Here is a 27,367-nt window from a genome sequence, read left to right as displayed (position 1 = left end):
GGAACACGACGGGCTTGGGGGAGGCCGACGCCAGGGCGGCCAGGGCGGCCAGGGCGGCCACGACGAGCACCGCTATCCACAACGGACGCATGGCGGCGCTGGGGCATCGGGCGGGGCCGGCCTGAGCCAAATCCAGAAAATGACACACAGTGCAGTAAACGCCTTTTTCGAGTATTTGGCCACGTTTTTCTCACGCGGCTGACGGGCGGTCCCCGAGCAGACAACGCTCGAGAGCTCGAAAGGTGAGCGGCCTGCCTCTCAGGTTCACTCTCGCAGATTACCCAAAGTTTCCGATAACGGGTCGCGAGTAACCTTCGCTATCTGCCTGCAGCGCACACGGCAGCAAGACGCCACGTAAATTTCACTCAAAAGCCGATGGCGCCCTCAGACAGGTGATTCCGGAGGATCGTCTGTCTCTGTCACACTCGCGCGAGATAAGAGAGACAGAGCATGGACTTTCAAACGTTTTCGAACACGTCCATGACCTGCGCACCTAACCCACTCGCACACTTACTCGAGCAATGCCTGCGTCCACGTCCTGGGGGCAGCCTCCCTGGCGGATACCTGTCCGGCTGCGCGCTGCTCGCGCCACTCCAGTGTACTGCCCCGGCCGGTCGCCGGGCTCCAGGATTCCAGTGACTGCAGCCTGCAGGCCCCTCCAGGCCGCGCGGGGATTGCTCCAGACTCCAGGAGGGAAGGGCGTGGGTGGGTGGACTCCAGGGAGGGGCGGGGGGGCAGGGGGGGGGGCTGCATAACTCGGCGGAAATATGCAGCGATAAGGGCGAGGCGAACCCTTTCGGCTGGGCCTTCCCTCTTCGGCCTTGGTCCTGCCTGGCCCTTCCTCGACGTCGACTCCCCCCCCTCCCCCCTCCCCCGGCAGCCAGCCAGTCCCGCCACCTGTTTGGGTTGAACGTCAATCGTTACCCGATGATGGCCGCCTCCGCCTGCGTTTGGCCTGGGCGTACACTGTAGACTGGGCCTGCGATTGCTCTCTCCCCTCGCCTCCGCCTCTGGACCGTCCGCACCGTCTGGATCCGCCCCCTGGCCCGGCCTGGAGCGATTAAGGTGCGTTAACGCGTTCGCCGAACGATGTGGCGAGTCGTTGCCCCGCACGGCGCGGCGGTGGTGTTGTCACGGCTCGCGTGGAGGTTAGGTTGCCCCTTCAGCCGTCAGTTTATTCTTGTGGATTTTGCAAATATTGGGATGAAGAGACCGTTGACATGCCCTACCGCCGACAAAGTTGGGCCTTGCCGTCTTATTCGTGCTGCTTCCTGACTCCTAGTCGTGGAACCTGTCAGTGACTAGTGTTGATTGGTTTTGTTGGTGAATGAACTGTCTTTCTGTTGCAGAGATATGACAAGACACTTAACAATCTGCTCAAGATGCGCTTAAGTATCAAAAGCTTGTGCAAGTTTGGAGTTCTGCTGGTGTGCACTGTTATAGTTACTGTGATTGTTTTCCGCTTTGTGAGAGATCCTCCTTCATCCAGAGCAAATGGACGACGAGAACACCCTAAAGACATTTACATACCAGCTGCTCAACGCTTGAAAGCCGCTGCTGATGTAAGTTCTGTGAAGCTATTGAGCTTTGTATATTGTTCTTGATTTTTAATTTACTTATTCTTCCCTAGGAAAATGTCGAGAGGGTTGACTGGCACAACTACACTTTAATCTACGCCGAAAAGAAACGAAGGGGTAATGTCAATTCGCTTTTCGGCCAAGAATTTCCTGAACTGAAGTGTTGCTTTCTTATGTTTCAGGTAAGGGTGAGCAGGGAGTCAAAGCTTCCCTCTCCTCTAATTATGACACTAATAAGAAGACAGCGCTTTACAACAGCAATGGTTTCAATGCACTACTAAGTGATGAGATTGCTCTTAATCGTTCTGTCAAAGACATCCGTCACAAAGGGTAAGAATAATGGAAATATTATTTATTCTCCTTATTTTAGTGGTGTTCTACATATTTCATTTATCTGTTTTCAGATGTCTACAAAAAATGTACCGCAGCAATCTCCCATCTGTTAGTGTTGTAGTTCCTTTCTATAACGAACATCTCAGCACTTTGTTGCGTACAGCAGTGAGTGTCATCACTCGCACACCACCTGAACTTTTGACAGAAATTATTCTAGTAGATGATTATTCATCTAAATGTAAGTTAATTTATTTGAAATCCATTATTTTGGCCACTTTTTAGTATTTGGGGTTTAATTTTCCTACTTGTACCTTTTCATGCTAACTTGCAGCTGAGTTGGGGGAGCAACTAGACTCATATATAGCCAAGCACCTGCCTCAAGTGCGTGTTGTTCGACTGCATGAAAGATCGGGATTGATCAGAGCCCGTCTTGCAGGAGCCAAGCAAGCCAAAGCTGAAGTTCTTGTGTTTCTGGACTCTCATACTGAAGCCAATACTAACTGGCTTCCACCTTTGCTAGGTGAGATTGCTTCTGTACATGTAAAGCCCCTCACCTTTCAATGTCTGAAAAATCTAACTTTTTTTTCTCCTTATCTGTGTGTATGCACAGATCCCATTGCTGAAGATTACCGAACTTGTGTTTGCCCCTTCATTGATGTGATTCAATACGACACTTTCGAGTACCGTTCACAAGATGAGGGTGCCCGTGGAGCATTTGACTGGGAGTTCTTCTACAAGAGGCTTCCCCTTTTACCAGAGAGTCTTAAAAAGCCAACTGAGCCCTTTGAGTGAGTGATGGTTCTCAATTCATGCTCACATTCATTTTTCCAATTCAAATGTTTGATAACCTATTGATTTTTCTCTGGTTTTTAGGAATCCTGTGATGGCTGGTGGCCTGTTTGCAATCAGTGCTAAGTTTTTCTGGGAGCTAGGTGGCTATGACCCGGGCCTTGACATTTGGGGAGGAGAGCAGTATGAGCTCAGCTTTAAGATCTGGCAGTGTGGTGGCAGGATGTTAGATGCCCCATGCTCTCGAGTAGGTCACATATACAGAAAGTTTGCACCATTTTCCAATCCTGGCAAGGGAGATTTTGTAGGACGGGTGAGTGTTTGGAGGTTACTATCTAAATTTGCAGCTTATTAGAAACAACAGAAATGGCATTGTTGTTATAATGTTCCAGAACTATCGCAGGGTTGCAGAAGTGTGGATGGATGAATATGCGGAGTATCTCTACAAGCGCCGCCCTCATTATCGAGACCTTAATCCTGGTGACTTGACCGAACAAAAAGCTTTGCGGAAAAGGTTGCAATGTAAACCTTTTAAGTGGTTCATGGAAAATGTGGCATTTGACTTGCCGAAAAAGTATCCCCCCGTTGAACCTCCAGACTTGGCTACTGGCAGGGTGAGTCCCATCAAGGATAATTATTTATGTCCTTCATTCATTTAAAAGCACTGTAATATTAACTTTTTTAAAAAAAAATTCCAGGTTCGTAGTGTTGTTGCCAATGATCTGTGTGTTGACACTGACCATAAGACTGAAAGCAAGAAATTTGGTATTTCAACTTGCAACCCTTCAAATAGCGAACAGGTGAACCTCATTGGTCACTCTACTCTACCAACTCCTTATTTTGTCTTCTATACCTGTCTAAAGTTGTATTCTCACCTTTCTTGTAGCTCTTCAAACTGACATGGAGAAATGATATAAGACTAGAAAGAAGGAAAACCCTATGTTGGGATGTGCCTGAACCTGGAGAGAAAGCCGGCGTGACGTTGTATTCGTGCCACGGAATGGGAGGAAACCAACTTTGGCGGTTTAACAAAGTAAGCTTTCAAATATTTCCTCATATGTTGCTTTTCTTTATGTGAATTTGAAATGATACCAAAGAAACAAGCTACATTTGTGTTTTCCCCCTCTTTAGGATAAGCAGTGGCTCATACATGGTGGAAATCAGAGATGTCTAGATTGCGATCCAAGCACAAGGCAGTTGTATGTCACAGAATGTGATCCTAACTCTGAAACCCAACGGTGGATCTTTGAATAGGTATTTTAAAAATAATTCTTACGACCAAATTAAAGTAGCTATTAAAACTGACTTTTGAAGAATGTTGGAATTTGTCCTCAGAGGTTTGGGTTAACTGACTGACCTTGTATAGAATGTGCTACCTCTGATCTTAAAAAAGGTAACTATTATCTGTAAATTAAGCTTTGTTACTCTGCTCAATGTTTTGTGCCAAACGGAGAGAATATCAAGAATGGTCTTGTCTTAATCTTGGAACTGTATAAAAATGTTGATGATTTGTGAAGAAGAAGAAAATTTTGCACAAGTTGTAAAAATTTCTTGAATATTATGTTAAAGGTTAGATTGTTGTCCTAGTCCTAGCTGAATGAGCAACATTATCAGGATAATGTTTCTTTTCAAAAATTTGGTACTGCTATTGGTACTATGTATGTATGTACTTGTATAAAATTGGTATTTAATTTATGTTGCTATACCTTTACTGTGTGTCTGATCAAGTAGAGCAAAGTTTTTATTATCAGCTTTTTGTTATTATAAATTGCATCTTTTTAAAAATTGTTTTGTTTAACACATAACATAATGTGGGGTGCTTAAGGAAATAGTTCAGACTTGCCTACTTTCTTTATTATTTCTATGGAGGAGACTGTTTTTTGTAAAGACTATGGAAATATGGAAAAGAAATGAATTTTTTTCATGAGTCATTTAAACAAGTGTTGTCTTAGTTATGTATCAAGTGAAAGGCACTTTATAATGATTGTGCTGTATTATAATTTTTTCAGTCTATGTGTAAAGTCATTAAACTGTAGGTTTTGTTATCTATGTTACTGTATTAATTGATTCTGTTTTTATTATTGGCTAGTGATCTCTTGAAGATGCTTGTTTTAACTTGGGTTTTGTGAATTCATTTTTGCTGTTTGTATTTAAAAAGGTTTTGATTGGGTACTGTGTACATTTATTGAATCACTGCTCATTGTGATGAATATGTTGCAACTTTTCTGTGATTTGACAATGAAAGATTCGTGAATGTTTCAAATTATGTATTCCTTGCCTGTTTTACTTAACTTATGACAAATTGGAATTTTAGAGATTTGACAGGTAACAAAACAAGTTTCAGAACTTGAGAGTTGTCTGCAGTTTAAATTTTAAAACAGGTTACCGTTTAAATTGTTAAATTTCGACCGGTGAATCTGGTTCTGTGATTGCCTTCCATCCAATGATCTCAGCAAACACTTCTTGGTTGAACGAAGGGAAAGAGCAATCATATGGTGTAACACTTGGTTGATTATTTCACATCTGTTGGAAAGCATTGTATGTGTGAAGGTGCTGTAGCTTATTTCTAATCACCACTGTACATTGGTCAGGAGAAAGAAAGGATTTGTTTTCCATTCTTTGTACACTAAGACTCCATGGGAGAACAATATATTGTAATGAGGGAGATCATGTTAACTGGACCTTATATTCTTACTCTCTTGGACCGAAAAACCTTATATTACAGCAAAGTTTCCCTGTATTTTGTGTATTATGTGACTGATTTGGTCATGGAAAGTGGTGTGTACACTACACTTTTATCATTGTCAACTATTTGTGATTTTGAGGAAACTTGGAAATACAAGTAGCGATAGCTCTACCTGCCATTCATGTGTCTCTGTGATGAAGTATTGATAATTCTTATTAATGAATAAACAACTATGTTAATTTACCACTGCCTTTTGTTTATGTCCATTGGCCCTTGCTCACAATCCGGCTAAAAACTCCACGGAAAGAAAAATTTGGATGACAATAGATAGCCCTCATTCTGTTTAAGAAACTTCTAGCAGAATCTTGTTCGCTGTGAGCTACAATTGTTTTACATTGGTGGTTGCCTAGAGGGGCAGAGGTGGACGTCGTAGGGGGGGCAGCCCCAAGCAGACTACTGGGAACTACCTCGGTGGTCGTAGGGGTGGGATCTGGGGCACTGACTGAGGGGAGGGGAGGGGAGGGTGTGCCGGTGAACCCCGGCACCCCTAGGGCCCAGCCAGCCAGCCAGCCCAGCCCCTGGCCGCGACTAGGCCGCGACGCGACTCGGGCTCATTGAAGTTGCACCCCTCACCTTTTGAAATGGAACCAGCGGGCGGAAGGGGCGGAACCAGGCGCAGCGCGCAGCTCGCAACGGCCGGGCCGGGAAGCAGGGTCGCCCTGGTCGCCCTGGTCGCCCGACCAGGCAAATCAAAAACAATCCAACATTTTTTCAAAAGCAGCGCGCAACAGGCGAGCGGGTTGCCTACTCTCGACTCTGCGGGCGGATCTTGACTTGACTGGAAAGGCTAGACCACAATTGATCTTATGCCGGTTCGGGCCCGGTAACTGCCATGCTTGCGTTGTACAACATGACATACCGTCCGTACAAAGAGCCTGGAAATGGAGTGGTAGGGCTCATGATTGAAACGCACCACGGGCCAAAGAAAGGTAACAAACGCGGAAGAGACGGAAAGAAAATGTACGGGCAGCTTCAAAAAAGTCTGGAAACGACGCTAAAAAATAAAAAAAAAAATATAAAGGGGGCTAGGTTGGCAGTGCTCTTTTTGTTGGAGGAGGAGAAGGCCTGGCGGGCGATGTTTCTTCTCGCTGATGTCTCGCTTTTCGGATGACTGATGTTTGTTGTTGGCGTCCGCATTCATAGGAGTGAACCTAAAGGGAGCCGGAAGAGAAGTGGCGAATCTGAACTCCCCAAACTAACACTCGCCTATACACACGCACACACACTCACTCACACACACACTCACACACACACACACACACACTCACACACACGCACACACACACACACACACACACAACACATACACAGTCGCGCGCACACACACACACACACATACACTCGCGCACAATGACTCCACGTGATTGCGTGACGAACAAGCTCACCGAGCCCCGCACAGCCCTGACCTAGTCTGGAGGGGAGGCGCTCTACTTTCTAGCGGGGGATCTTCACGGGGCGCGGGGTTGATGGCACACACACACACACACTCACACGGACACTCACGCACGTGACCGCGTGGGTGATTCGAGGGTGCCTTGGGCCAGTTACCCAGCAGTTGGCGGCGACGGACGCCTCGGGCTGCGCGAGGGTGCGCCAGGCCGCGCCTCGTCCGCTCGCACCGGAACCTGTTTTCCGCGGGATTCCCTCGGTGGCGGACTTCCCCGCGGATTTTCCCGGCGCCGCGAAGAAGACCGTCTTGGTGCACTTGTCCGCGCGGCCCTGCGCCCGTGTCTGCGTGTCCGAGTGTCGACGGCCCGGCCCAATAATACCCGGCGAGGGCGAGGTCGGGGCAGGACGGCCTGGCCAAGGATTATTGGGTCCGCCTGATGAGAAAATGATTTTTACAACGTGACCGCGGCGGCCGACCAATCAGGGCTGCTGCCGAGGTGGCGCCAAGGGCTGCACGCGGAAAGGTCGCCGTGATAGCAACGCCCCGCCACGCCCCGCAACGCCGCGCCACGCCCCGCCACGCCCCGCCACGCCCCGCCACGCCCCGCCCTGGCCGGTCCGCGATGATGTGGTCGCCGAAGCATGGCGCGGCTCTGACTGCCCCGGGGGCGGCCCCCACGACCTCCACGACGCGGACGCTGTCTCCTCCAGGTAAGCCGCGATGGCCCACTGTGTGGCGGGCCGGCCGGACGCGGACGCACCACTGTAACCGAAGCGTCACTGGACCGTCTCGCTGTTGGCGGCCTTCAGGCTCCCCGCCATGCTGCCCGCGGCCCTGCTGGCGTGCTGCATGTTGCTGACGGCGCGCCCGGCGCGCGCCGCCGTCTCCTACAACTACGACCTGACGAACGCCACGCTGGGTAAGGCACAACCCTGCGCGCTCGATCACAAGTTTTGCATGTGGTGAACCTCACCCGCTCGAACGCGTTGACGTGTTGGCAGCCCTGGTGATCGACGAGCACTTCCACTCGGCCGACAAGGACAAGACGAGCGTGGAGGACTCGCTGCGCGCCTACCTGGGCACCGCCACGCTGCAGTTCCTCAAGCACGGCGGCCTCAACGTCGAGTTCCACAGCATGGCCGACGCCAACCTCCGGCCAGGTCTGTCTCTGTCTCCGTCGCACCCAAAGGGTTCCCCTCAAGGAAGGGTGCGAGGGAGACGGACGGAGTGAGTGACCGCTTTCTCGACCCGCAGACTTGACGGCCGTCATGACGATCGGCAACTGCATCGACACCTGGCGGCTGTACCGCCAGATGGAGGACGAGGGCCTGCTGCACTTCGCGCTCACGGGTACGCTCCTCTGCACTGTGAAACCGCCTTGAGAGTGGAAGTGGAACTGGTCACCCTCTTGCAGACGCGGACTGCCCGCGGCTGCCCCGCCACGTGGGGGTGACGGTGCCGCTGACGGAGCGGGGCGGCGACCTGCCGCAGATGATCCTGGACATGAAGGTGGAGCACGTCCTCGCGTGGAAGAGCGCCAACATCCTGCACGACCACACGCTGGGTGAGTTGGCGGAGGGAGTGGCGGATTTTGCACTGTGCTCTCCTGCGGTGACGCACAGTGGGCCAGAAGACCGGTGGAGGCGGCTAAAACTCTAGACGGGTTTTGAGCTCCAGAGTCGCTAAATGAGACTCGAATCAAACGTGTGACCCCACCAATGGATTCCTCGTTCGGAGAGCAATCCATTGGTGGGGTCACACGATCGGTGCGAGTCCTGCTTAGCGACTCTGGAGCTCAAAACGCGTCTAGAGTTTTGGCCGCCTCCACCGGTCTTCTGGCACTGTGTGACGCCCGGCCTTGCGCCTTGCGCAGACTCCAAGCTGCTGGACCGCGTGCTGGCCGCCCTGACGGCCGACACCTCGGGGGCGCTGCCCTCCACCGTGGCGGCCTTCCACATCCCCACGGAGCAGGCCGACTGGAAGAGGTTCGCTATGAGTTCCACTGCCGCCGCTCTACCGCTGCTTCAGGTCTTCACCCCGTTCTCGCCCTTCTTGTTGTTCTTGTTGTTCTTGCTGTGCAGGCGGAAGCGGGTGGAGAACGTCCTCAGGTCGCTGCCGCTGTCGTGGCTCGGCCAGCGGTTCATCGTGGTGGTCGCCTCCGACATGGTGGGCGTCGTCATGGACGTGGTACGTCCGCCGACTTTGACCCACTCTCGCCATCGTTTTCTTTCCTGTTGTTTCATTTCGTTTCTCGGCTCAGGCCAAGTCCCTCGACATGGTGCACCCGCAGTCCCAGTGGCTGTACGTGCTGACGGACACGTCATCCGCCAGGGACAGCCTGGCCACGTACACCAGCCTGCTGTCCGAGGGCGACAACGTGGCCTTCGCGTCCAACTACACGTCGCGGCAGGCGTTCTGCCAGGTGAGTCCGCCAGGAGTCCTGTCGTGCTTCCCGCCTGCGGGGTAGGCAATGCGCGCTGCTGCGGCACGCCGCTGGCGCGTGGGTTGCCTGCCACGCAGGCGTTCCCGTGGGGTGCGAGAGAGAGAGAGAGGGGGAGAGACAGAGAGAGAGAGAGAGAGAGAGAGAGAGAGAGTCCTCTCCTTGCAGACGGGCATGCTGTGCCACGCCTACGAGATGCTGCACGCCTTCCTGGTGGCGCTGGACCGCTCGGTGCAGGACGAGCAGGACATGGCGACGCAGGTGTCGGACGAGGAGTGGGAGGCGATCCGGCCGTCCAAGGAGGACCGCGTCGTGATGCTTCTGTCCCACATCAAGGTACAGAGACAGACTCTGGCGCAGTGCTGCCGCCAAGTTCCACTGGGTCGGCAAAACAGCGTGTTGCCGCAGGAGCTGCTGCGCTCGACGGGGTCCTGCGGCAACTGCACGGCGTGGCGGCTGCGCGGCAGCGACACTTGGGGGCTGTCCTACGAGAAGGAGCGCTCCGGCGCCATGCGTGCGGCGCCGGTGGAGTCCCTGCAGGACACCGCCGCGCTGGTGGATGACGACGACGGCGTGCTGGAGGACGACGAGCCGGCCGAGTCGCAGGGCAACCTGCTGCAGCACTTGCAGGGCCGGCTGCACGCGCTGCGCAGCCTCAGCAACAGCAGCCGCGCCCGCTGGCGGCGTCCCGGGCGACACGACGCCGACGTCAACGCCGCGTGGTCCGTGGAGGCTGACGTGCCGCCCCAGGACGCCGTCGTGGGGCTGCGGCCGGCGTGGTCGCGGCGCCGCGCCCCCCGCCAGCCGCGCGCTGCGGGCTGGGACCGCTGGGAGAACACCCGCGACGTCCTGACGGAGGACTCGCGCGACGACTTCCTGGACGACAGCCCGTCCGTGGTGCGCAGGCCCGCCAGGCCCTTCGTGCGCGGGCGGCTGGTGTCCGTGGGCTGGTGGCGGCCCAGGGAGGGGCTCACCCTGCAGGACGCCCTGTTCCCCCACGCCGCCTACGGCTTCAAGGGCAGGAACCTGCCGCTGCTGTCCTTCCACGTCAGTCATTTTGAACAGTCCTTTTACTGGCTAAATCGCTGTGTCGGCGAAATTAATCCAACTTCCTGTTTCAGAATCCGCCCTGGCAGATCATCGTGTCGAACAGCACGGGGCACGTCACTGCCTACAAGGGCCTCGTGTTCGAGATCGTCAACGAGCTGGCCAAGAACTTGAACTTCACGTGCGTCCTCAAGGGCTCAGTCTGCTTACAACTTCCGTTGCTTCTTTTTAACCTTGCTATTATTTATTCCTATCTTTTTCCTGCCGTTAGGTACACCGTCATGTTCCCGCACCCCACTGACTACGGCTTCACCAACGACTCCGAGATCTACACGTCAAGGACGCAGGACGGCGACCTGAACAACGCCTTCTCGCTGAACGTGTCGTGGGACAGGATGCTGCAGATGGTTCGCGACAACAAGGTGAGGTGGCAGGAAGCGGCCAAAGATTATGAGCATCGGACCGAACTGCCCTCCTCAGTCAGTAAGTAACGAGTTCCACCATGGTGACGCGCAGGTGTTCCTGGGCGCGGGGGCCTTCACCGTCACGGCGGAGCGCAAGCAGCTGGTCAACTTCACCCGCGCCATCAGCGACCAGCCCTACCAGTTCATGGTGGTGAGACCCAGGGAGCTGTCCCGCGCGCTGCTCTTCATGTCGCCCTTCACGGCCATGGTGAGCACTGGATCGTCTGGTGAGGATGGTGATGGTGATAGCGATGGTGGTGGTGATGGTGATGGTGGTGGCGATGGTGGTGGTGGTGGTGATGGTGATGGTGATGGTGATGGTGACAGACGTGGCTGTCCATCGCCGTGTCCGTGGCCGCCATCGGCCCGGTGCTCCACTGGATCCACCGGCTCAGCCCTTACTACGAGTACCACGGCCAGCGCGGCGGCAAGGGCGGCCTCAACTCCTTGACCAACTGCCTGTGGTACGCGTACGGCGCGCTGCTGCAGCAGGGTAAGCGACACGCGGCTCGCCTTCGCCGGGGGCTCCGCCCGCACACCCTACGCGGTGGTACAATGGGGTGCTCTTACTACTGACACTTGCCTTGTAGGCGGCGCGTACCTCCCCGACGCGGACAGCGGCCGCCTGGTGGTGGGCACCTGGTGGCTGGTGGTGCTGGTGCTGGTGACCACGTACTGCGGCAACCTGGTGGCCGCCCTCACCTTCCCGCGGCTCGAGACGTCCATCACGTCCGTGGAGGAGCTGGTGGACGCCAGCAACGGCCTCACCTGGGGCTTCCGCAAGGAGTCGCCGCTCTTCGAGCACATGAAGGTCACTTTCTTTCGTTTCTCAATGTCGTCGTCGTCGGGGCGTTTTTCGTCAAGTAATCTCTGGTGCCGCAGACCGCACCCATCGCCCGGCTGACGCCCGTTCTGGACGGCGCCGAGCTCCACGAGGAGGAGAACGAGGTGCTGTCGCGCGTGCGCGCCGGCACGCACGTGTACATCGACTGGAGGGTCAACCTGCTGCAGCTCATGAAGAGGGACTTCCACAGCAACGGCCGCTGCGACTTCTCTATCGGTAAACGAGATTTTTCAGAGCACAATGATGTTGTTGTCCTGGTCCTTGACGAACTTGTTTTTGTTGTCCCCAAACTTGGTCTTCGCTGCAGTGAGCGTCCACGACTTCCTGGAGGAAGAGTTGGCCATGATCATGGCCCAAGAAAGCCCCTACCTCAACGTCGTGAACGACGAGTGAGCGCAACTTAGAGTTCGACCGTTTTCGAAAATGTTTATAACATGCTAACAATCAGAATGAGCTTGATTTTTTTTAAACAAATGAATGCGCGGAAATTGTGCTGCAGGATTCGGCGCATGCAGCAGGTGGGGCTGGTGGAGAAGTGGCTGAAAGACTACCTCCCGAAGAAGGACCGTTGCTGGAGCACTTCCAGCCTGGAGGCCAACAACCACTCCGTCAACCTGGGGGACATGCAGGGCTGCTTTTTCGTCCTGTTCTTGGGTATTTTCAGCTATTATTCCAATATTTTTAAAGTATTTTTTTAAATCACGTGTTTTATCCGAAACCTTCCTTTTAGGTTTCATTGTGGCGGCCATGCTGATTCTAATAGAGTGCTGCTGCCGGAGATGGCACACCGCCAAGGACAAGAAGGTCATCAAACCGTTCGTTCCGTGATTCTTTTTTCCAGTGTGGAAAAACACACTCCATGCAAAACATGGTTCGGACGTCATGCGCTTTGGAAAACAATAACAGGTTGTTGTTGTGCAGCGTCCGCGATGTATTGTGTGTGTGAGTGCATGTGTGTGTATGTGTGAGTTTGTAAGTTATGTAAGTGTGAATGCTTTCTTAAAATTTGAATAAAATTGTGTCGAAATGATTGCCGATCTTATTGAAATTATGTGGCGATACAAAAAGACAGTTTACCCAGATAATAACCTTACTTTATTTCAATGAAATGGCAAGGTGCCGCTACCCAAAAGCAAAATGAAAGCAAAACAGAAAAGCAATGTCAATTGGGCCCCCGCAACGGGGACCCAGCGTGACTAGTGGTCACATTCACGCACACAAAACTAGCCAACCACGACAACTGGAACGAAAAATATGGACTTTCACGATGTATGGCACACTCAAGAATCAGTCTTTTTTCCTTTTTTAAGTCATTACAAAAGATCAGTTCAAAATCAGTCAAGCTGCGACAATCTCGGACTCCAAATTATTTCTTTTTCTTTTAGACGTGCGGGGCGTTTGTGGCGGGCGTTTGAAGGGCCTCAACAAATGTGCATGGAGTTGAAGTGCTCGCGGTTCTTGAAGACGGGCCCCCAGGAACCGTAGCTCTTGTTGGCCTGGGCTTGCTTCTGCTTCTCGCGCTCCTTCTCCTGCTGCAGGCGCTGGCGCTCCGCCTCGGCGCGCCGCACCGCATCGTACCCGGCCTTCCTGTTGAAACAGCATAAATGGATTTAGTTTAACACTTACTAACACTTATCGAAAACGGTGAACTCTACTACTACAAGGGATCTTACTTGGCGGCGGGGTCCCTCGTCTCGTAGCTGCGCACAGTGTACCCACAAGCCTTGTCTTCCTGGACCATCTTGACGGATTCGGAGTGCGTGAATGCGACCACTAGTGACCACTTGACGAACCACGGGTTCGAGAACTGCAAAAAAGGAGACATCTCTCGGTGAAATTTGTGTCAGTGTTGCCAATCTGAGAACGGGACGGCGGTTGGTACTCACTCTACGGAACGTGCTGGAGCTGGGTGAGCACCTGAAGTTCTAGACGGTTGCCCGCGTTGCCTCGACGGCTGCCTTTTCGGGTGCTCAAATTCTTGGCCAAACTGGAAAAGAAAGTTCAGAAGAAAACTGTCAGTTCCTTTGTCCCAAAATCAGAAATTGAGTAAAATATCGGCTAAGATACTGTCCCTAATACCGCTTTTCTTTACATTTCTTTTTTTGTAAAAACAAAAAGTAAAATTTGAATTTGACAAACAAAAACAAGTTTGTTTTTGTTCCGGCCCGCTTTGACGCTATCGATGGAGCCGGTCCAACCTGAATGGAAGGAAACCGCCCGGGCACTGGCCGCACTGGCCGCACTGGCCGCACTGGCCGGGGAGAGTCAGTGTCGATATGCAATAAGGAAGAGAGGCCCGCATTTTCGGACCCTGCCTGGGTTTTCTCCAGTATTGGGCCAACTATCTGACAGGTGGAAAGTCCCACACTAGTTTACGACGTAAAGCCTAAAGTTTGCCTCGAATTGAACAAATGAGAATGTTTTAAACTGTTAATATTGTCTTTTATGCTGACCAACATGGTGACCATGTCATGACCGTGTCATTGCTGGAGTAACTCTTGTCTCGATCCTAGCGTATGTTCATCTACGCAAGATAATTTTCGACTTTCAAGGCGTGACACGTGCACCGAGTGGCGTCGCTACTCACCGGACTGTTGGGAGAAACTTGTCTCTGGCATTAAACGATAGAACCTTATTCCTCATTGACACATAAGGGCGCGGAACAACATGGGAAACTGATAGGAGAGTGCGGGCGTGGCGTGCGGTGGCTAGAGTCCGTGCTGCGGCGAAGAGAGTCCAAGAGAGACTGCGAGGACTCCGGGCGCGGCTGCGTGCCGGCTCGGCTCGGGACGTGTCAGCAGACTGATTCCGAGAGTCGTTTTCGTCGCTCTGTGTCTCTCGCACTCATGGGGCGTCCCGTATGGGTGCTAGGGAGACAGAGCGACGAAAACGACTCTTCTGATGCGGCCGGGCTGCTGGACCTGGGCCAGGCTGGCCATGCTGGCCATGCAGGCTGGAGGCGCTGAGACAAGGTGACCGAAGGTGACCGAGGAGGACCCCCTCTCCGGAGAGTGACGCTTTTCCAGTGTGCCAGACTCTTCCAGTTCCAGACCATACTTGTTGTCAGGCAGAGAGCAGGGCTGGCTTACACTATTTCCGGTGGAGCCGGACCGAACGCCCACGACCTAAAATAATTACAGATCGACGGACGTTTTCTGGGGAGCTCTACTGTTGTTAGTTGTCGTCATCAGTGCTTTCTGAAACTTATCATTTCTTGTCGTACCGAACATTCGAACATTAAAGAAAATCTTCCATTTCTGTCAGTGAATTCACTTCCACACAGTGAATAATTTCGTTACACACATCCACTGTATCAGATACAGCAATATCTGCACGTGTGTGTTCAGTACTGGTATTTTTCACCTAGGGTTTGTATGCTTCTCATCTCCTGTAAAAGAAAATGACATCAATGAGGCTCCTCTCAATGTCGAGTTGTTTTCAAAGAGGTGCTTGAAAATTAAAATGCGGCATCTTGTTTTGGTGACACGCGGTGGGGCGCTGACGTTAGCGGCGCCGCGAGTTGCATCAGCCAAGGTGGATGCGCTTGGCTCGGGTTGGCCTGGGATAGAAATCGGCCGAGAAGTGTGTCTCTGAAACGAGTCCAGAGGCGCAAACACAGCTGGAAAATCCAGAAATTTAAGGGGAATTTTTGATAGACTTTGAGGGGCCCCTGCGTCCAATCTACTTGTAGTTTAAGGCCTCCCTCGACGTCAAGGTTTTCTTAAGGCCCCATTCTTTTATGCCTCGCTTCGGAAACGCGTTTATCATAGCAAGTTTGGGAGCACCATCTTCGCAAAGTTGGTTAAAAAGTGATTGAATCTGTGCAAGTATCGGTTTTTGCTGACTTTGAGCGGCCACTGCGTCCAATCTAGCTGAGGTTGAAGGCCCTCCTCGACGTCCTGGTGTTATTAAGGCCCTACCCTTTCATTCCCTGCCTCGGAAACGCTTGGACAGCAGTTAGTTTGTGAGCACCAGTCTCGCAAAGTTGGTCAGAACGAGATTGAATAACTGTAGAAGGTTTTTGAAACCACCAACCCAACGCACCTTCGAGACACAGCTACCGTGGCGACTTCTTTTCGCCGGCCTTTCTCCGTTCCACGCTTGCGTTCGCTGGCGCCTCGGGTTGGAGTATCGTCGGTGTGACGCGGAGTATCGCCACGATGTGCGATGGGTGGCCGCTCTGCGCGCTGTCAGGAGACGCGGGAGCCGGAGCCCGAAGTCCTTTCGAAACGCCTTCAGGATAGGCAACCCATCGTACGGAACGCGCCCGAGCAGTGTGGGTTGCCTACCTCGCAGGCTGCCACTGGCCAGCTGGCTCCACGGGCTGGGGACTGGGGGCGCTTGGTGCTCGGCGAGCCATCAGCTCGCTTCAGTCTCTTGAGATCACTCTCGGTACTGCCACATTGTGCAAGTTATTTGAGCAAACATGATTCCTTGATTTGTTTTTCGGAGCATTACTTGGTGCTCAGAGCTGTGCTCTACTAACGTTCTGCAATTGATTTTTCTCGGAGTAAACGGTTAGAATTTTACCGAGTTTGCTCACTTGCACATTTTACAACGTAAAGGCTCATCAGTGCCACGAGTACAGCAGGGCAGGGACCTCTCTGTACAATGCGAAAAAATCGATTGAACTCATCACCAAAAATAATTATGGGTCCTGTCTCCCTCTTTAACACGCGACGATCCGCATTCCATCCACTGGGAAGTCGTTGGCATAGCCGTTGGGGCCGTTCGGGTCGTCCAGGATGTCCCAACCGTTTTGCTCCTTTTCGAGAGGGCCTCTGGGCCCCTCGGTTTGACATCGCGGCGATGCGTATCCGGTAAAGCGGGACCGGTCGCCCCTCGCCTCGCCATTGGCGCTTGCGGCTGGGGGCTCGGCCCCTCTCTGTCTCTCTCGCACTCATTGGGTGTACCGTATAGGAGCGAGAGAGACAGAGCGACGAAGACGACTCTTGGAATCAGTCCACAGGGCGGCAAGGGTGGACGACGAACCAGTGTTGCCACACAAGTGGACGAAAATTCGAAAGGGTTGCCATCCTCAGCCTGCCTGCTGAAGCAGGATGGAGTCTCGAACGATCCCAGGTCGACCAGGCCGCAACCCGCAACTCGCCGTCCCCAGAGCTCAGAGCAGTGTTGGGTGAATCCGAGGACCGTGTCCAAATCAGCTGGAGCCGAAGTAGGGACTGAAGCTGGACCCGAGGCTCGGACACAGGCGGGGCGGCGGGGCCACGGGGTCGCCGCGCGTCTCGGCAAAACAAAAGCAAAGCACTTGGCGGGGCGGGGGGTGAGGAGGAGTGGGGGGATATTGAAAGGGAAAGGATGGCGCCCCGCCCCGCCGCGCCCCGCCGCGCCCCGCCGCGCCACGGCGGGATGTGGTGGCAGTGTGCCGTCTGCCTCGCTGCCTCCAGTCGAGTCCCGCCCACGCGCGGCGCAGCATCCAGTGTAACGGCGCCGACGGCCTCCTCGCCGACGTGCTGCACACAGTGCGCCCGGCCCCGCCACACGGCCACGCCATGACGGCGTGCTCGGCCTGCTCGGCGTGCTCCAGGTCAGTCAGAGTGCCCGCCCTCCCGGCGCGCCGGGGCCCCGGAGACTTCCACGCGGGAGGCGGCCGGTAGGAACACGTGCAACTCCGCGAGGTTGCCGACGCGGTCCTCCGCCACGCCGCGGAGCGGCGCCTCCCGGATCATCGGTCCACTGCGCTCACCCAGGATACGCTGATTTGTTCCTGAAGGCCCGACTGTTGTCGCACGCTATTCTTGAAAGTCTTGACTACAGCCAATGTCACATTTCGTCGAGCTTCGTCGTGGCTTTTAAAGGCAACGAGATGACACCCTTGCTCTGCTTTTAGGGAGACGGATGAGTCAGGTCACACTACACTGTAGCGGCAGGCTGCCTATTCTTCCAGGCGCCATTTCGATATGGTTCTATTTTTCGTGCACGTTTTTTTTCTTTCTGTCTCTCTTTTTCTTTCTGTGGGTCGGTGCCGGTCGTGCATTCGGTGTTACTGCGTTCACTGCGTTCCCACGGCGGGGCGGGGCGGTACGGTGAGAGCGTTACGTTAGGTCAGTGTGTCTGCAAGGCGCCGCATCGGGAGCACGCATGGATTACAATATTCTCCCCACTAATGATCCCACTTTTTTTTCGGTGCACGTACTGCTCCGAAGCAATGAAACACCAGTGGAGTGCCGAAATCATAATGCCTCTCGGGCCGCTGCGGCAGGCCAAAAGTTCCTGTGGCAACCGTTTGATTTGAATAATTTAAATATACGGTCCGTACCTCTCGTCGTCCACACCAGATACTCTCTGGCATTTTCGTTTTCGACGCCTCTGCCCGGTCCATTTTCTTTTTCTTTTCGTCATTATTGTTGTTCCTTGTCGCCGAGGCGTCGAGGCGCGGGGCGGAAGGGGACCGACCGCCTGGCCCATTACCCGCCACCCAGAAGCCGTCGCGCTGTCTCTCTCGCACCCCCGCGCGCCCTGCGGACCGTAGCGCAGCGCCCCGTGAGTGCGAGAGAGACAGGGCGAATCTGAAGGTCAACTTTGACAGGCCGGCGCACAGTGGGCCAGAAGACCGGTGGAGGCGGCCAAAACTCTAGACGCGTTTTGAGCTACAGAGTCGCTAAATGGGACTCGAACCGAACGTGTGACCCCACCAATGGATTCCCCGTTCGGAGAGCAATCCATTGGTGGGGTCACACGTTCGGTTCGAGTCCTGTCTAGCGACTCTGGAGCTCAAAACGCGTCTAGAGTTTTGGCCGCCTCCACCAGTCTTCTGGCCCACTGTGCGGCGTCGCGTTCGGCCGTTCGGCACACGCGTGTTAACAGCGCCCCGCTTTGCCTCCGCGTGCCTCCGCGTCGGGGGCGAAGTGGCCTGGAGGAGCGCGGCATAGCGCCAGGTCCAGCGGGAACGCACAAAGTTCAAAGCGCTGGCCGTGAAACGGAAAAAGTTTCTCGGAGCGGGTCGCTCGCAGTGCACCTACGGCACCTACCCGTTCCACGCGTAATGTAACGTTCGTGCGTCACGCCGCGGGGTCAGGCCAGCAGTGTCACGTTAAAAATGGAGAGCTCTCCGCCGAACAGCAGCAGTGAGACCATCCACCAGTAAGGAAGACTCAGTTGTGGCGAGGCGCTGAGAAAAGACTCAGTTGAGGCGGCCCGTTCGAGGAAGACTCGGTTAGGTATCCAGCCGCAACTGAGTCTTTCTCGAACGGGCCGCCACAACTGAGTCTTTTCTAAGCGCCTCGCCACAACTGAGTCTTTCTTACTAGTAGGTAGTCTGTGTCAAAATAGACGTCCAATCGACGTCCAATCGACTCATCGATCTGAAGCCGACGACGTTTTCTCGCGGTGTTCTCGATAAGTGGGCACTCGGGCGGCCCTTGCATCGCAAAAGGTCGGCTCGCTTCGGCTCGCTTCGATTCGGTTGGGATCGGTTTCGATTCTCGTTTCGATTCTCGGATTGGGTCCTCGGCTCGCTGACATTTCCAAGCGAAGACGTACCCGCGACCCGCCCTACTCGCGTGAACAGCGTGAAAAGCAGCCCCACCGGTCCGTCGTGGGTCCGTCCTGGGCGTTCGAACGCGTAACCCAAAGTCGCAGCCCGCTGGTGGTGTGGCCATTTGGATGGGACAAACTTGGCCCAGCCGGTCGGACGCAAAGCTCTTGGCGCACTCTCGGATAAATTAGCAGTGACAGCTGGCCATAATGCGGTAATAATGCCAGACTGGTGGAACGCCATAGCCATAATGTAAACTTGAATTAGCTACGGGGGCTCACCTAACCAACCTGAACTCTTCCATGACAACCCCCTTCACTGTCCACACCCTCCTCGTCCACCCTCGCTTCTACTTAACGATCGTACCTAACGACAGGCAGTCCTTACTTCTTTTTTCACCTTCCGATTCATATTCACTAACACATTTGTGCCGAGGTCGCGGCACGCACGCCGCGCGTCCCGGCGGGTCCAGCATGCACCGGCCCGCGGGCCCCTCTTGACACACATTCGCATTCACATTGGTGTGTGTCCAACCGCAATGCGCAGCAAGGCGGTCCGAAAGGCCGCATCTGCATACGCGTCCCGCGGAGGATGCGGCGTTTTGGCGCGGCGCGCTCGGGACGACACTTGAGTCGAGTGGTGCGGCCAGCGGTGGCGGCTCCGGCTCGCGGCGGGCCAGCCATTGTGGGCGCCAGACCGCCAATGTCTTGGTCAGACGCGACGTCGCGCGCCGGCCTCACCGACAGGGTCACCGCGGGGGTCACCCCGAAATTTAGAGAGTGAAAATGGCAGGCCCGACCGCTTGCACAGCTGTTTGTCTCTCGTGGAACACAACAACCGGTATGCGCGGAAAAATTTCGATAGATTTCTTCACCGAGAGGCATCACAGACTGTTCTTTGTCCTTATACCTGCCCTCGCTGCCTAACTCTTCGTATTGTTGTCTGATTGAACCTGCGGGAAAAATTAACATTGCTCAAGGACTCGAAGCGCGTACGCAACACGTTCGATATTATCGTGTAGAAAGCCACGCGCCTCGACCATTATTCTCCCGCCGAAGCCACCCTGACCGGCGTAGAGTGCGCTGCTCGCACCTGATTGGCCGGCTGGCCCACCCGGAGCGCTGATTGGCCGTGTCATAACCGGTGACCACGGTAACCAGGACCGGTAACCATGGTAACCAGGTAACATCCGGGACCATATTGTCGCGCTCCAGACTGGCCAGTCTGTACAGTCGCGCGATTTATTGTCGGAACTGCAGGTAGCATCACCTGGCCCCCTGCTGGGGCGCGGGTTGACAACCAAAATCGCAACCAGGCATTTAAAAATATATTTCTTCATCAAGGAACCAGTCTGCGTCACATGTTACGCCAAAACAATAATCATCAAAATAAAAAATCATGTTTTGTAAGCATTGCTAAAACTAATTTCTACTAAGAACCGTAAATTTTTGAAAATTGTCAGACTAGTGCTAAAAGCTGATCTGAAGCTATCTTGAGATTTTGAATACTTTGTCACGCACGTTATAAAGTCGTGATTTTGCTTGATGCGCAACAAGGTAGTGGCGAGACTCGAAATTATCCCCTGTCTGGCGCGCTTTCCCCGACACCCGAGTACTCCGACGCTGGACGTCACTTACTCGAATCGCGATCCGGTGCGCATTACTGCCGTCGGCTTCATGAAACCTCATTTTCTCCCACAGTCGTGCGTTGCCGCGTGTCAACGAGTGTCTGCGCTTATCCTAGCATAAAGTCTGGAAGTCTGGATATCACGACAACATCGAGCAACAGTAGCTGAAACTTTTGCAATGACTGTGAGCAAAATGGGGGATCAAGATGGCGGCGGGTGACAGTGAGGTGTCTATACTACTGTGAATCCGTGCATAGGATGAACATAATCAGAAGTACGACTTGTTAACTGAGTTAGCGCCGCCTTCTTGCAGAGATGCGCGTACTGCGACCCTGTCGAGACCGGGGGAGGAAGGGGGGGGGGACTCGGAAGACGAGCCGAAGGACCGTGAGAGTGATGGAGCAAAGCGATTGATGGTAGGCTGCAGCGGAGTAGTGCAAACATCGCGCCCCACTCCAGCCGATCAGAGTCAGTCGAACGCACTCCGCACTCCTGCCGTGCAAAAGTAGGGGCGTCAGGTGCAACTTTGTGGGTAATGAGACAGAATCATGGCAAAATCATAGATGACAATGAGGGCAGTATCACGACGGCGGTGGGTGACAATGGGGTACCTATACTACTGAAAATATCACCATGCGTAGTATAACGAAATCAGAAATCCAAATTGAAAACTTGAGTGCAGGACGTTTACAACGGTGGGCCGCCCTTTCAGAGGTACCCCCGAGGAGGTACCCCTGAGGAGCTCGTCACGACGACGTCTACCGCCACGCCACATGAGTGAGGTGTAGCGATTGCATGCGGCTGACCTCACACGCTCACACCCACACCGACGCCCGCCCACACACACACACACACACACACACACACACAGGCACAACATTCACACGCGGACGATGATGAACGAGCTCTTTGGGCAATGCCATGCGTGCGCGCGCCGCGCGGCGCCAAGCCGCAGACGCGCACAATAACTAGAAAACTAAAGGGCCTGTCACCTCGGCGGGGACATGCAGCGGGCGGTGAGTTACGTGCAAAATTCGTGGGAATGAAGGTCGGGGTACCCCCTCAACTTTGAAAAAAAATCAGCCTTTCAGGAAAAAAATTACCGAGCGCTTCTTTTTCAAATTGTGAACAGACCACGCTGTGTACTTACGTAACGCTGGGCCGCTGCCAATAAGGACAATGCGCCCGTTATCGGCAGTCAGCATTGCGTCAGGGCGCGGTGCACAGTAATTATGAAAAGTGGTCATCTGCGCGGACATTTTATCGTGCAATTTACACCGCACGCAAATACATCATCGACTCAATGGAAAAACAAAACAATTATTTTAAAGGATGCACTCTGGGTCTTTGCGACACCTTTTGTCTGTTACTTCTCCAGAGTATGTTTTAAATTTTTAAGATATCAACTGCAAAAAAACTTTGAAGAATACGTCATGATTTGATGTTTGCTGCTTTGTGCGTTTGCGGCTTTCGTTTTCGTCGGCGACCGTCCAGCGGCCAGACTGAATGGCCACTGCTTTCTCCAGATTCATCGGAACGATGCCTAGGCGTTCTTTATCGGCCACAGAGTGACCAACCTAACGCCAACATGAACAACTATTTTTTTTTCTCTCTGCGTTTAAACAGTGGTAGGGTGGTGGGAAGTGGGTGGCGGTAGTGGGAGTGTCTGCAGTCGTGCCAAATGGTACTCAACGCGACACTTCCTCCAGAGCGGCTGGTTCAGCTCGGTGCAACCTTCACAACGGGGAACATAATAGCAGCCAGGCCGTCTGCCGCCAAATCCACCCAGTCATGCCGCCGGGCCTGCCTGCCTGGCAGGGAGAAAGGTTTGAGGAAACAGGCAAGGCGCAAGGACTTCCCCGCCAGCTTTAATGCTGTTGGTCAGACACAAGTAGCCTCTTACCTCGCCTCGCGATTTGGGTGACTGGAAACAGAAACGTCCCAAGGCCCAGCCGACACTGCGTGTCTCCAGCAGCGTCCTTGCTGGAGTTTTGTCTGAAATTTATTAGGAAGTACCCTCCGGTGGTGGCCAAATGTCATGGATGATATTAGCTCACGCCTCAGATTCTTCCTTTCATTTCGACAGTATAAATTTTATTGAGAACCAAATGATTTTCCCTCCGTTTCTGACTGCGCATCGGCAGCCACTGTAACTTCACCCAGCAGGCAAGAAGCGCGTGCTCCTGTTGTTGCGAAATAGAATGCAGCGGCTGCGAGTACACAGTCATGTTTTTACGCGAACGACTAATTATTGCACAACTTTTAAAAACAGCGCTGGAGGCGCCCCGCGGCGCGAGCATCGCTCTCTTCCTTTTCTCCAGCGAGGCCCTCTGGAAGCAGGCTGGGCGCAAAGCTGGAAGCAAGCTGCCGGCCTGGTGGAGGCAAGCTGGAGAAGCTGGCAAGGTAGAGGGAAGCTGGAATCGTCCTGGAAGCTCGCGATCCGGGAGCAACCGGTTCCCGGAACCGAATCAGGCGCCACTCGGAGCAGCCCCCGCGTCTCCCCCACCACCGATGACGTTGTTATTCGGTTTGCTATCCGGTTTTATCTTCGGGAGGGAAGGCCACGCAGGGAGCGCGCTGCGGCACCTGCCGCTGGAGGGGGCGCTGGAGGCTGGCTGAGCAGACCACTGGAGGGGAGCCACACGTTTCACAATCCGGTTCTACCCGGATTGTCTATAGAGGCAGCATAGTGTGTTGAAACCGTTGAAAGTAAGCAGGGAGGGGGTAAAAGGGATATCTAGCTTACAGTGTTCAGTACTTTGCTCGGTTGCTGCTAATTAATCTCAAAAATTACTCCAGAAATTCAGCATAAAATATTGATTTTGCTTGATTTAACCAACAACAACCAAAACTATTTGCCAGAAAAAACTTTGGGAACTTTAAAAATTGCTTTTAAGCACGAGACCTTAGTGGTTACAAGATGGCCTCATAATTTCTTATGAGCACACCCAGGGGATGCGCGGAAGGGGAAAAGCATGCCTTCATGGGTCTCCTTGCTTCTAATGGCTATCCGTTTGTATCTGGTTGGGGTACTAGGTTTGTCCCACCTAGAAGTGTGTACTGAAACCATAAACTTTTTGGGGCAAGAGGCAACCAGCTCGGCTTGGAAGCACAGAAGTAACTAATAGGGTGCTGAAGCATCGAGAGCCTTTTGGTTTCCCCAAAACGGGCCCAAATTGCATTTGACAGAAGAGACACGGAAGAAAGGGCCCTTTCCCCGTCAGGGGTGTTTTCTGGTAAAAGGCATCCTCTTTTTCTGGGCCTTTACGCTCACCTGGAGGGGTTAAACCGGGTTTCCTCAATAGGGGGAACCAGGGCGGGGTTGGAACCAAGGCGCCTATTACGATTCCCGGTATTCCACCAGACGGTGCCCAGTGCATCTACAGAAGACACCACAAGCAGACCGTCCACCTCTAGCTGTTTTCTGGTAAATTGCATCACTCTATTGTGGGCCTTTACGCTCATCTCAAGGGTCACGATTTTTCAATAGTTTAGGGCGGTTTAGGGACATCCAAGGCTGCTATTACTATTCTGGTATTCAACTTATTGATCAGGACTCTTTGATTGTCAGTGTAGTTCATCTCCCTCAACTTGCATGGGCACTATACACACAACACGCAGCAATGATGCGCACTGAGGAGGCGCAGTGTTTGGTTTATGGAGTCCCCTTCACTCACGACGCTCCTTGGAAGTGTCCCGCCGGCGAGTCATTACTCGCACTTCCCCTTCCGCTCCGCGCTGCAGTGCACACATTCCGTTTTCTCGTTATGGCACGCATGATTATGGAACGTCTTCTTTTGACAGAACACTGGGAGATATTTCACTAAAGCAGGCACAACTTTTGGAAAACGAAAGGAAAGGTGGTGAAGGTAGAAAAGGTAGTAAAGGAAGTAAAGGAAGTAAATGTAGTAAAGGTAGTGAAGCGGCATCATCTGCTACAAAACCTCATGAAATATGTGAGAACGTCTTGGCGCCGCGTCTTTTAGGAGGCGGTGCCCGAGCGATATGGAAACATTTCGATGCCCGCAGCATCCTGCCGCCGGTCAGGTGGCAACCCTGACCTTGACTGTCGGCCGAAAAAAAAGAAGAAGCTTAAATCTATGGGAAGATGGAAGGCGCGGCCTCCGGTAGCAGCGGCCTGCCTCGGCCTGCCTTCATCCACGTCACCGCCAAGGAGAGAGGCAGAGATTTATTTTTGCGTCGATGGTGCCGGCCATGCTGGCCGAGCCGTTGGTGTTGGCAGAGCGGGGATGACATCCGTTTCGTGCTCCGAAATTAGTCTTACTTTTTGTTTATTTCGCGAGATTCCTCGGGAACGGTTCGACTGGGTTCGTGACTCGCCAAGGAGATCGGAGCGCCACGGGTTCAGTGCAAGAGGACTTGACGCTTTGAGTCCGTCCCAATGATATATCGGCTTTATTTCGATTTATCGATTTGATTCTTTTCTCTGTGGTGAATGTGTAGAGCATTGGTCAACCAGCGTATCAACTGCATTTAAACGCATTCTTAAATTAGCCATATCAAGTGATCGCCAAAGTTTCAACAGTGCCCTTCATCTCATTGGGGGATGACTGGTCACTCCTGGTCACTCTGGGTCACTCTCCCTGAATCGATCGCCTTGCTTCACGAGCGAGCCCTATAACCCCAGCGCACCGCACCGTGGCCGTCGTCCTGGAAACTGGAACACGCTCGCCTCCTGAAGATGGATGCCCGCTGCCAGTCAGGCCGGCCGAGCCACAGCGACGCGCGGGGTGGCGCGGGGATCGTGCGGCCCATCGCGGCGGTTATGGATAGAGATATCTCACATCGCGGCTGGGGGTAAAAAAAGTAATTAATGCCTCCATGAGCGCGTGACTGAACCAATTACTAACCAAGTGCCCGGGTGAAAAAATAAGCTGTGTACCAAACGGTTCTGGCCTGTATGATGCTGGCAACCCAGGCGCGGATCCAAGGGGGGGCGATGGGGGCGTCGCCCCCTGAAGGCGGCGAAGCCGCCTGAAAGGTAGGCAAAAAGTCGCACATAACCCCTGTAGGTAGGCAACTTTCACGACGTCGCCCCCCCCTGAACCCGTCCCTGGATCCGCCCTTGTGGCAACCCCAACGAAATGATCAGGATGTAGCCATGACGTCATGGCCGTCAAATGGGCCGCGACAATGACATCATTCTGGCTGAAATTTGGACTGGAAACAGCCACATTTTCATCACACTGACAACTTGGTGAGCGTTCCGTGTTCTTTGAGGAACTTTGCATCCAATAGTGGACAGTACTCGCGCCTACACACAACTCAGTGGCTTCCACGCGAGTGTGTGCGTTGTCGTGCGACTGTAACATAAACTTGAGTATTTTCTGCTACTTATGCTGAGCGGCCGTTTCCGTCGGGACATTGCGAGAGACTCCTCCAAAGTAGTCCTCGGCGAGCCGTTGTTTGCTCTGCAGAAAGCCGTTCCCGGAACGCGCCTCTATGTTTACGCGCACCCGTTGTATCGACTCTCGTTTTTCACGGCGCCGTGCCGCGCCGCGCCGCGTTGCGCGGAGTGCGGAGTTCAGTGTACCCGGCGTGCCGCGGCGTGCATACGGACTCCAGACTCCGGTACGGCTCCGGCGTGGCGGCCCAGAGGCTCGACCGCGGCGGGCCGGCGGGCCGCTCGCTGACGTAACCGGCATGAACCCGACCGGCCGACCGGCCACGGGCCGTCCCCCCCCCTCCCCCCCCTCCCCCCTTTCGTTGTCCAGCGGCGCCGGCGCTGGAGAAGAAGAAGAGTCTGGAAGTAACCAAGAGATCGCCGCATGAAAAGCCACTTGGAAAGTCATCGCTCGCAGTGACGCTGTCGTCCACGCTGTAAATTTCTAGCACGCGTCGCGCCCGCGCTGCTTCCCAGTGTCAAGGGTCGTCCCCCCTGCACTGCACTGCAAAAAAAAGTAAGAACAAACATTGGAAGCTCTGACTACCGTTTCGACTTTTATCTCAGTGCTTGTTGCTGTGGAAGTCTGGTATAATTGGTGGATTCCTTTTGTGTACATAGTCAGATTTTCTGCACTTCGGTCCGCACTGATCGGTAAAAACCACAGGTTGGCCAAGGCGTGTACCCTTTGGGCTCATGACAAAACCCTCCTGTGAGCCTTCGGAGAAGAATTATGCGGGAATTGCGTACGTGTGGTAATGGTTATGTGGCCGGGCTTTTAAATATGGCCAACAGTGTGCCTGTCTCCATTCCGCTCCTTGACACTCGATGCTGAGACATTCGTTGCACAAGAGGGGGCGGGGTTCATCCGTCATGGTGGGCCATCTCACCTGTCACTCCTCTCTCTCTATCTTTCTTTCTTTCTCTTTCCCTTCGGGTCGGGGCTCATCTCTGTTCTTCTCTCTCCGTCGCTGTTTTTCTCTCACTTCCAGCTGCCTCTCCCGATTCCGTTCCAAATGTCAGGGGACCTCCCGTCTCGACAAGAAACAGTTGTTATTTTACCTCAAGGATGTTTTTGGTTTTATTTTCAATTTAAATTTACAAAAGCTTTTTCGACTCTTCTGCGGTGAATCAAAATTTAACGCGGCCATGCCGACAACGGAGACGAGGCAAGGCAGGCCCTGAAATTTTTCCATCTTGTTTAAAAA

At 53.6% G+C, this 27,367-nt stretch overlaps 3 protein-coding genes across 6 annotated transcripts; 2 read left to right on the top strand and 1 right to left on the bottom strand.

Moving 5' to 3' along the window:
* Nucleotides 1–893: 893 nt before the first annotated feature.
* Nucleotides 894–5,628, top strand: LOC117647151 (N-acetylgalactosaminyltransferase 6). Of its 3 annotated transcripts, none has more exons than XM_034388719.1 (12): nt 894–1,065; nt 1,350–1,562; nt 1,631–1,694; nt 1,760–1,907; nt 1,982–2,148; nt 2,242–2,430; nt 2,521–2,698; nt 2,784–3,012; nt 3,092–3,313; nt 3,398–3,499; nt 3,586–3,732; nt 3,831–5,628. In XM_034388719.1, exons 2-12 carry the CDS (start codon nt 1,383–1,385, stop codon nt 3,951–3,953), a joined length of 1,749 nt encoding a protein of 582 aa, XP_034244610.1. In that variant the 5' UTR covers nt 894–1,065; nt 1,350–1,382; the 3' UTR covers nt 3,954–5,628. The 3 variants fall into 3 exon arrangements, with proteins under 3 accessions (XP_034244610.1, XP_034244611.1, XP_034244609.1); XM_034388720.1 differs by lacking the exon at nt 894–1,065 and adding an exon at nt 1,072–1,148; XM_034388718.1 differs by lacking the exon at nt 894–1,065 and adding an exon at nt 1,118–1,239.
* A 1,887-nt stretch (nt 5,629–7,515) lies between these two features.
* LOC117647330 (ionotropic receptor 93a) lies at nt 7,516–12,893 on the top strand. The gene is made up of 19 exons (XM_034389049.1): nt 7,516–7,545; nt 7,645–7,754; nt 7,837–7,995; nt 8,090–8,185; nt 8,250–8,399; nt 8,709–8,820; nt 8,917–9,022; nt 9,096–9,257; nt 9,444–9,611; nt 10,134–10,322; nt 10,397–10,503; nt 10,594–10,744; nt 10,839–10,994; nt 11,114–11,279; nt 11,377–11,597; nt 11,669–11,846; nt 11,938–12,019; nt 12,130–12,284; nt 12,361–12,893. The coding sequence occupies exons 2-19, from the start codon at nt 7,655–7,657 to the stop codon at nt 12,456–12,458; spliced, it is 2,556 nt and encodes an 851-aa protein (XP_034244940.1). The 5' UTR covers nt 7,516–7,545; nt 7,645–7,654; the 3' UTR covers nt 12,459–12,893.
* LOC117647221 lies at nt 12,703–14,394 on the bottom strand. 2 transcript variants are annotated; one of them, XR_004587826.1, is made up of 4 exons: nt 14,218–14,394; nt 13,517–13,617; nt 13,304–13,437; nt 12,703–13,217 (listed from the first exon to the last, which is right to left on the bottom strand). XR_004587826.1 is itself a non-coding variant. In XM_034388866.1 (2 exons), exons 1-2 carry the CDS (start codon nt 13,369–13,371, stop codon nt 13,052–13,054), a joined length of 234 nt encoding a protein of 77 aa, XP_034244757.1. In that variant the 5' UTR covers nt 13,372–13,436; the 3' UTR covers nt 12,703–13,051. The 2 variants fall into 2 exon arrangements, 1 of the variants encoding a protein (XP_034244757.1); XM_034388866.1 differs by lacking the exons at nt 13,517–13,617; nt 14,218–14,394 and having other exon boundaries at nt 13,304–13,436.
* Between the last annotated feature and the right edge of the window lie 12,973 nt (nt 14,395–27,367).

Source organism: Thrips palmi, unplaced genomic scaffold (genome assembly GCF_012932325.1).
Source record: "Thrips palmi isolate BJ-2018 unplaced genomic scaffold, TpBJ-2018v1 HiC_scaffold_2, whole genome shotgun sequence".
Lineage (NCBI taxonomy): Eukaryota > Metazoa > Arthropoda > Insecta > Thysanoptera > Thripidae > Thrips > Thrips palmi.
The sequence above is the reverse complement of the archived record's forward strand: the minus strand, read 5'-3'. Positions and strand labels throughout refer to the sequence as shown.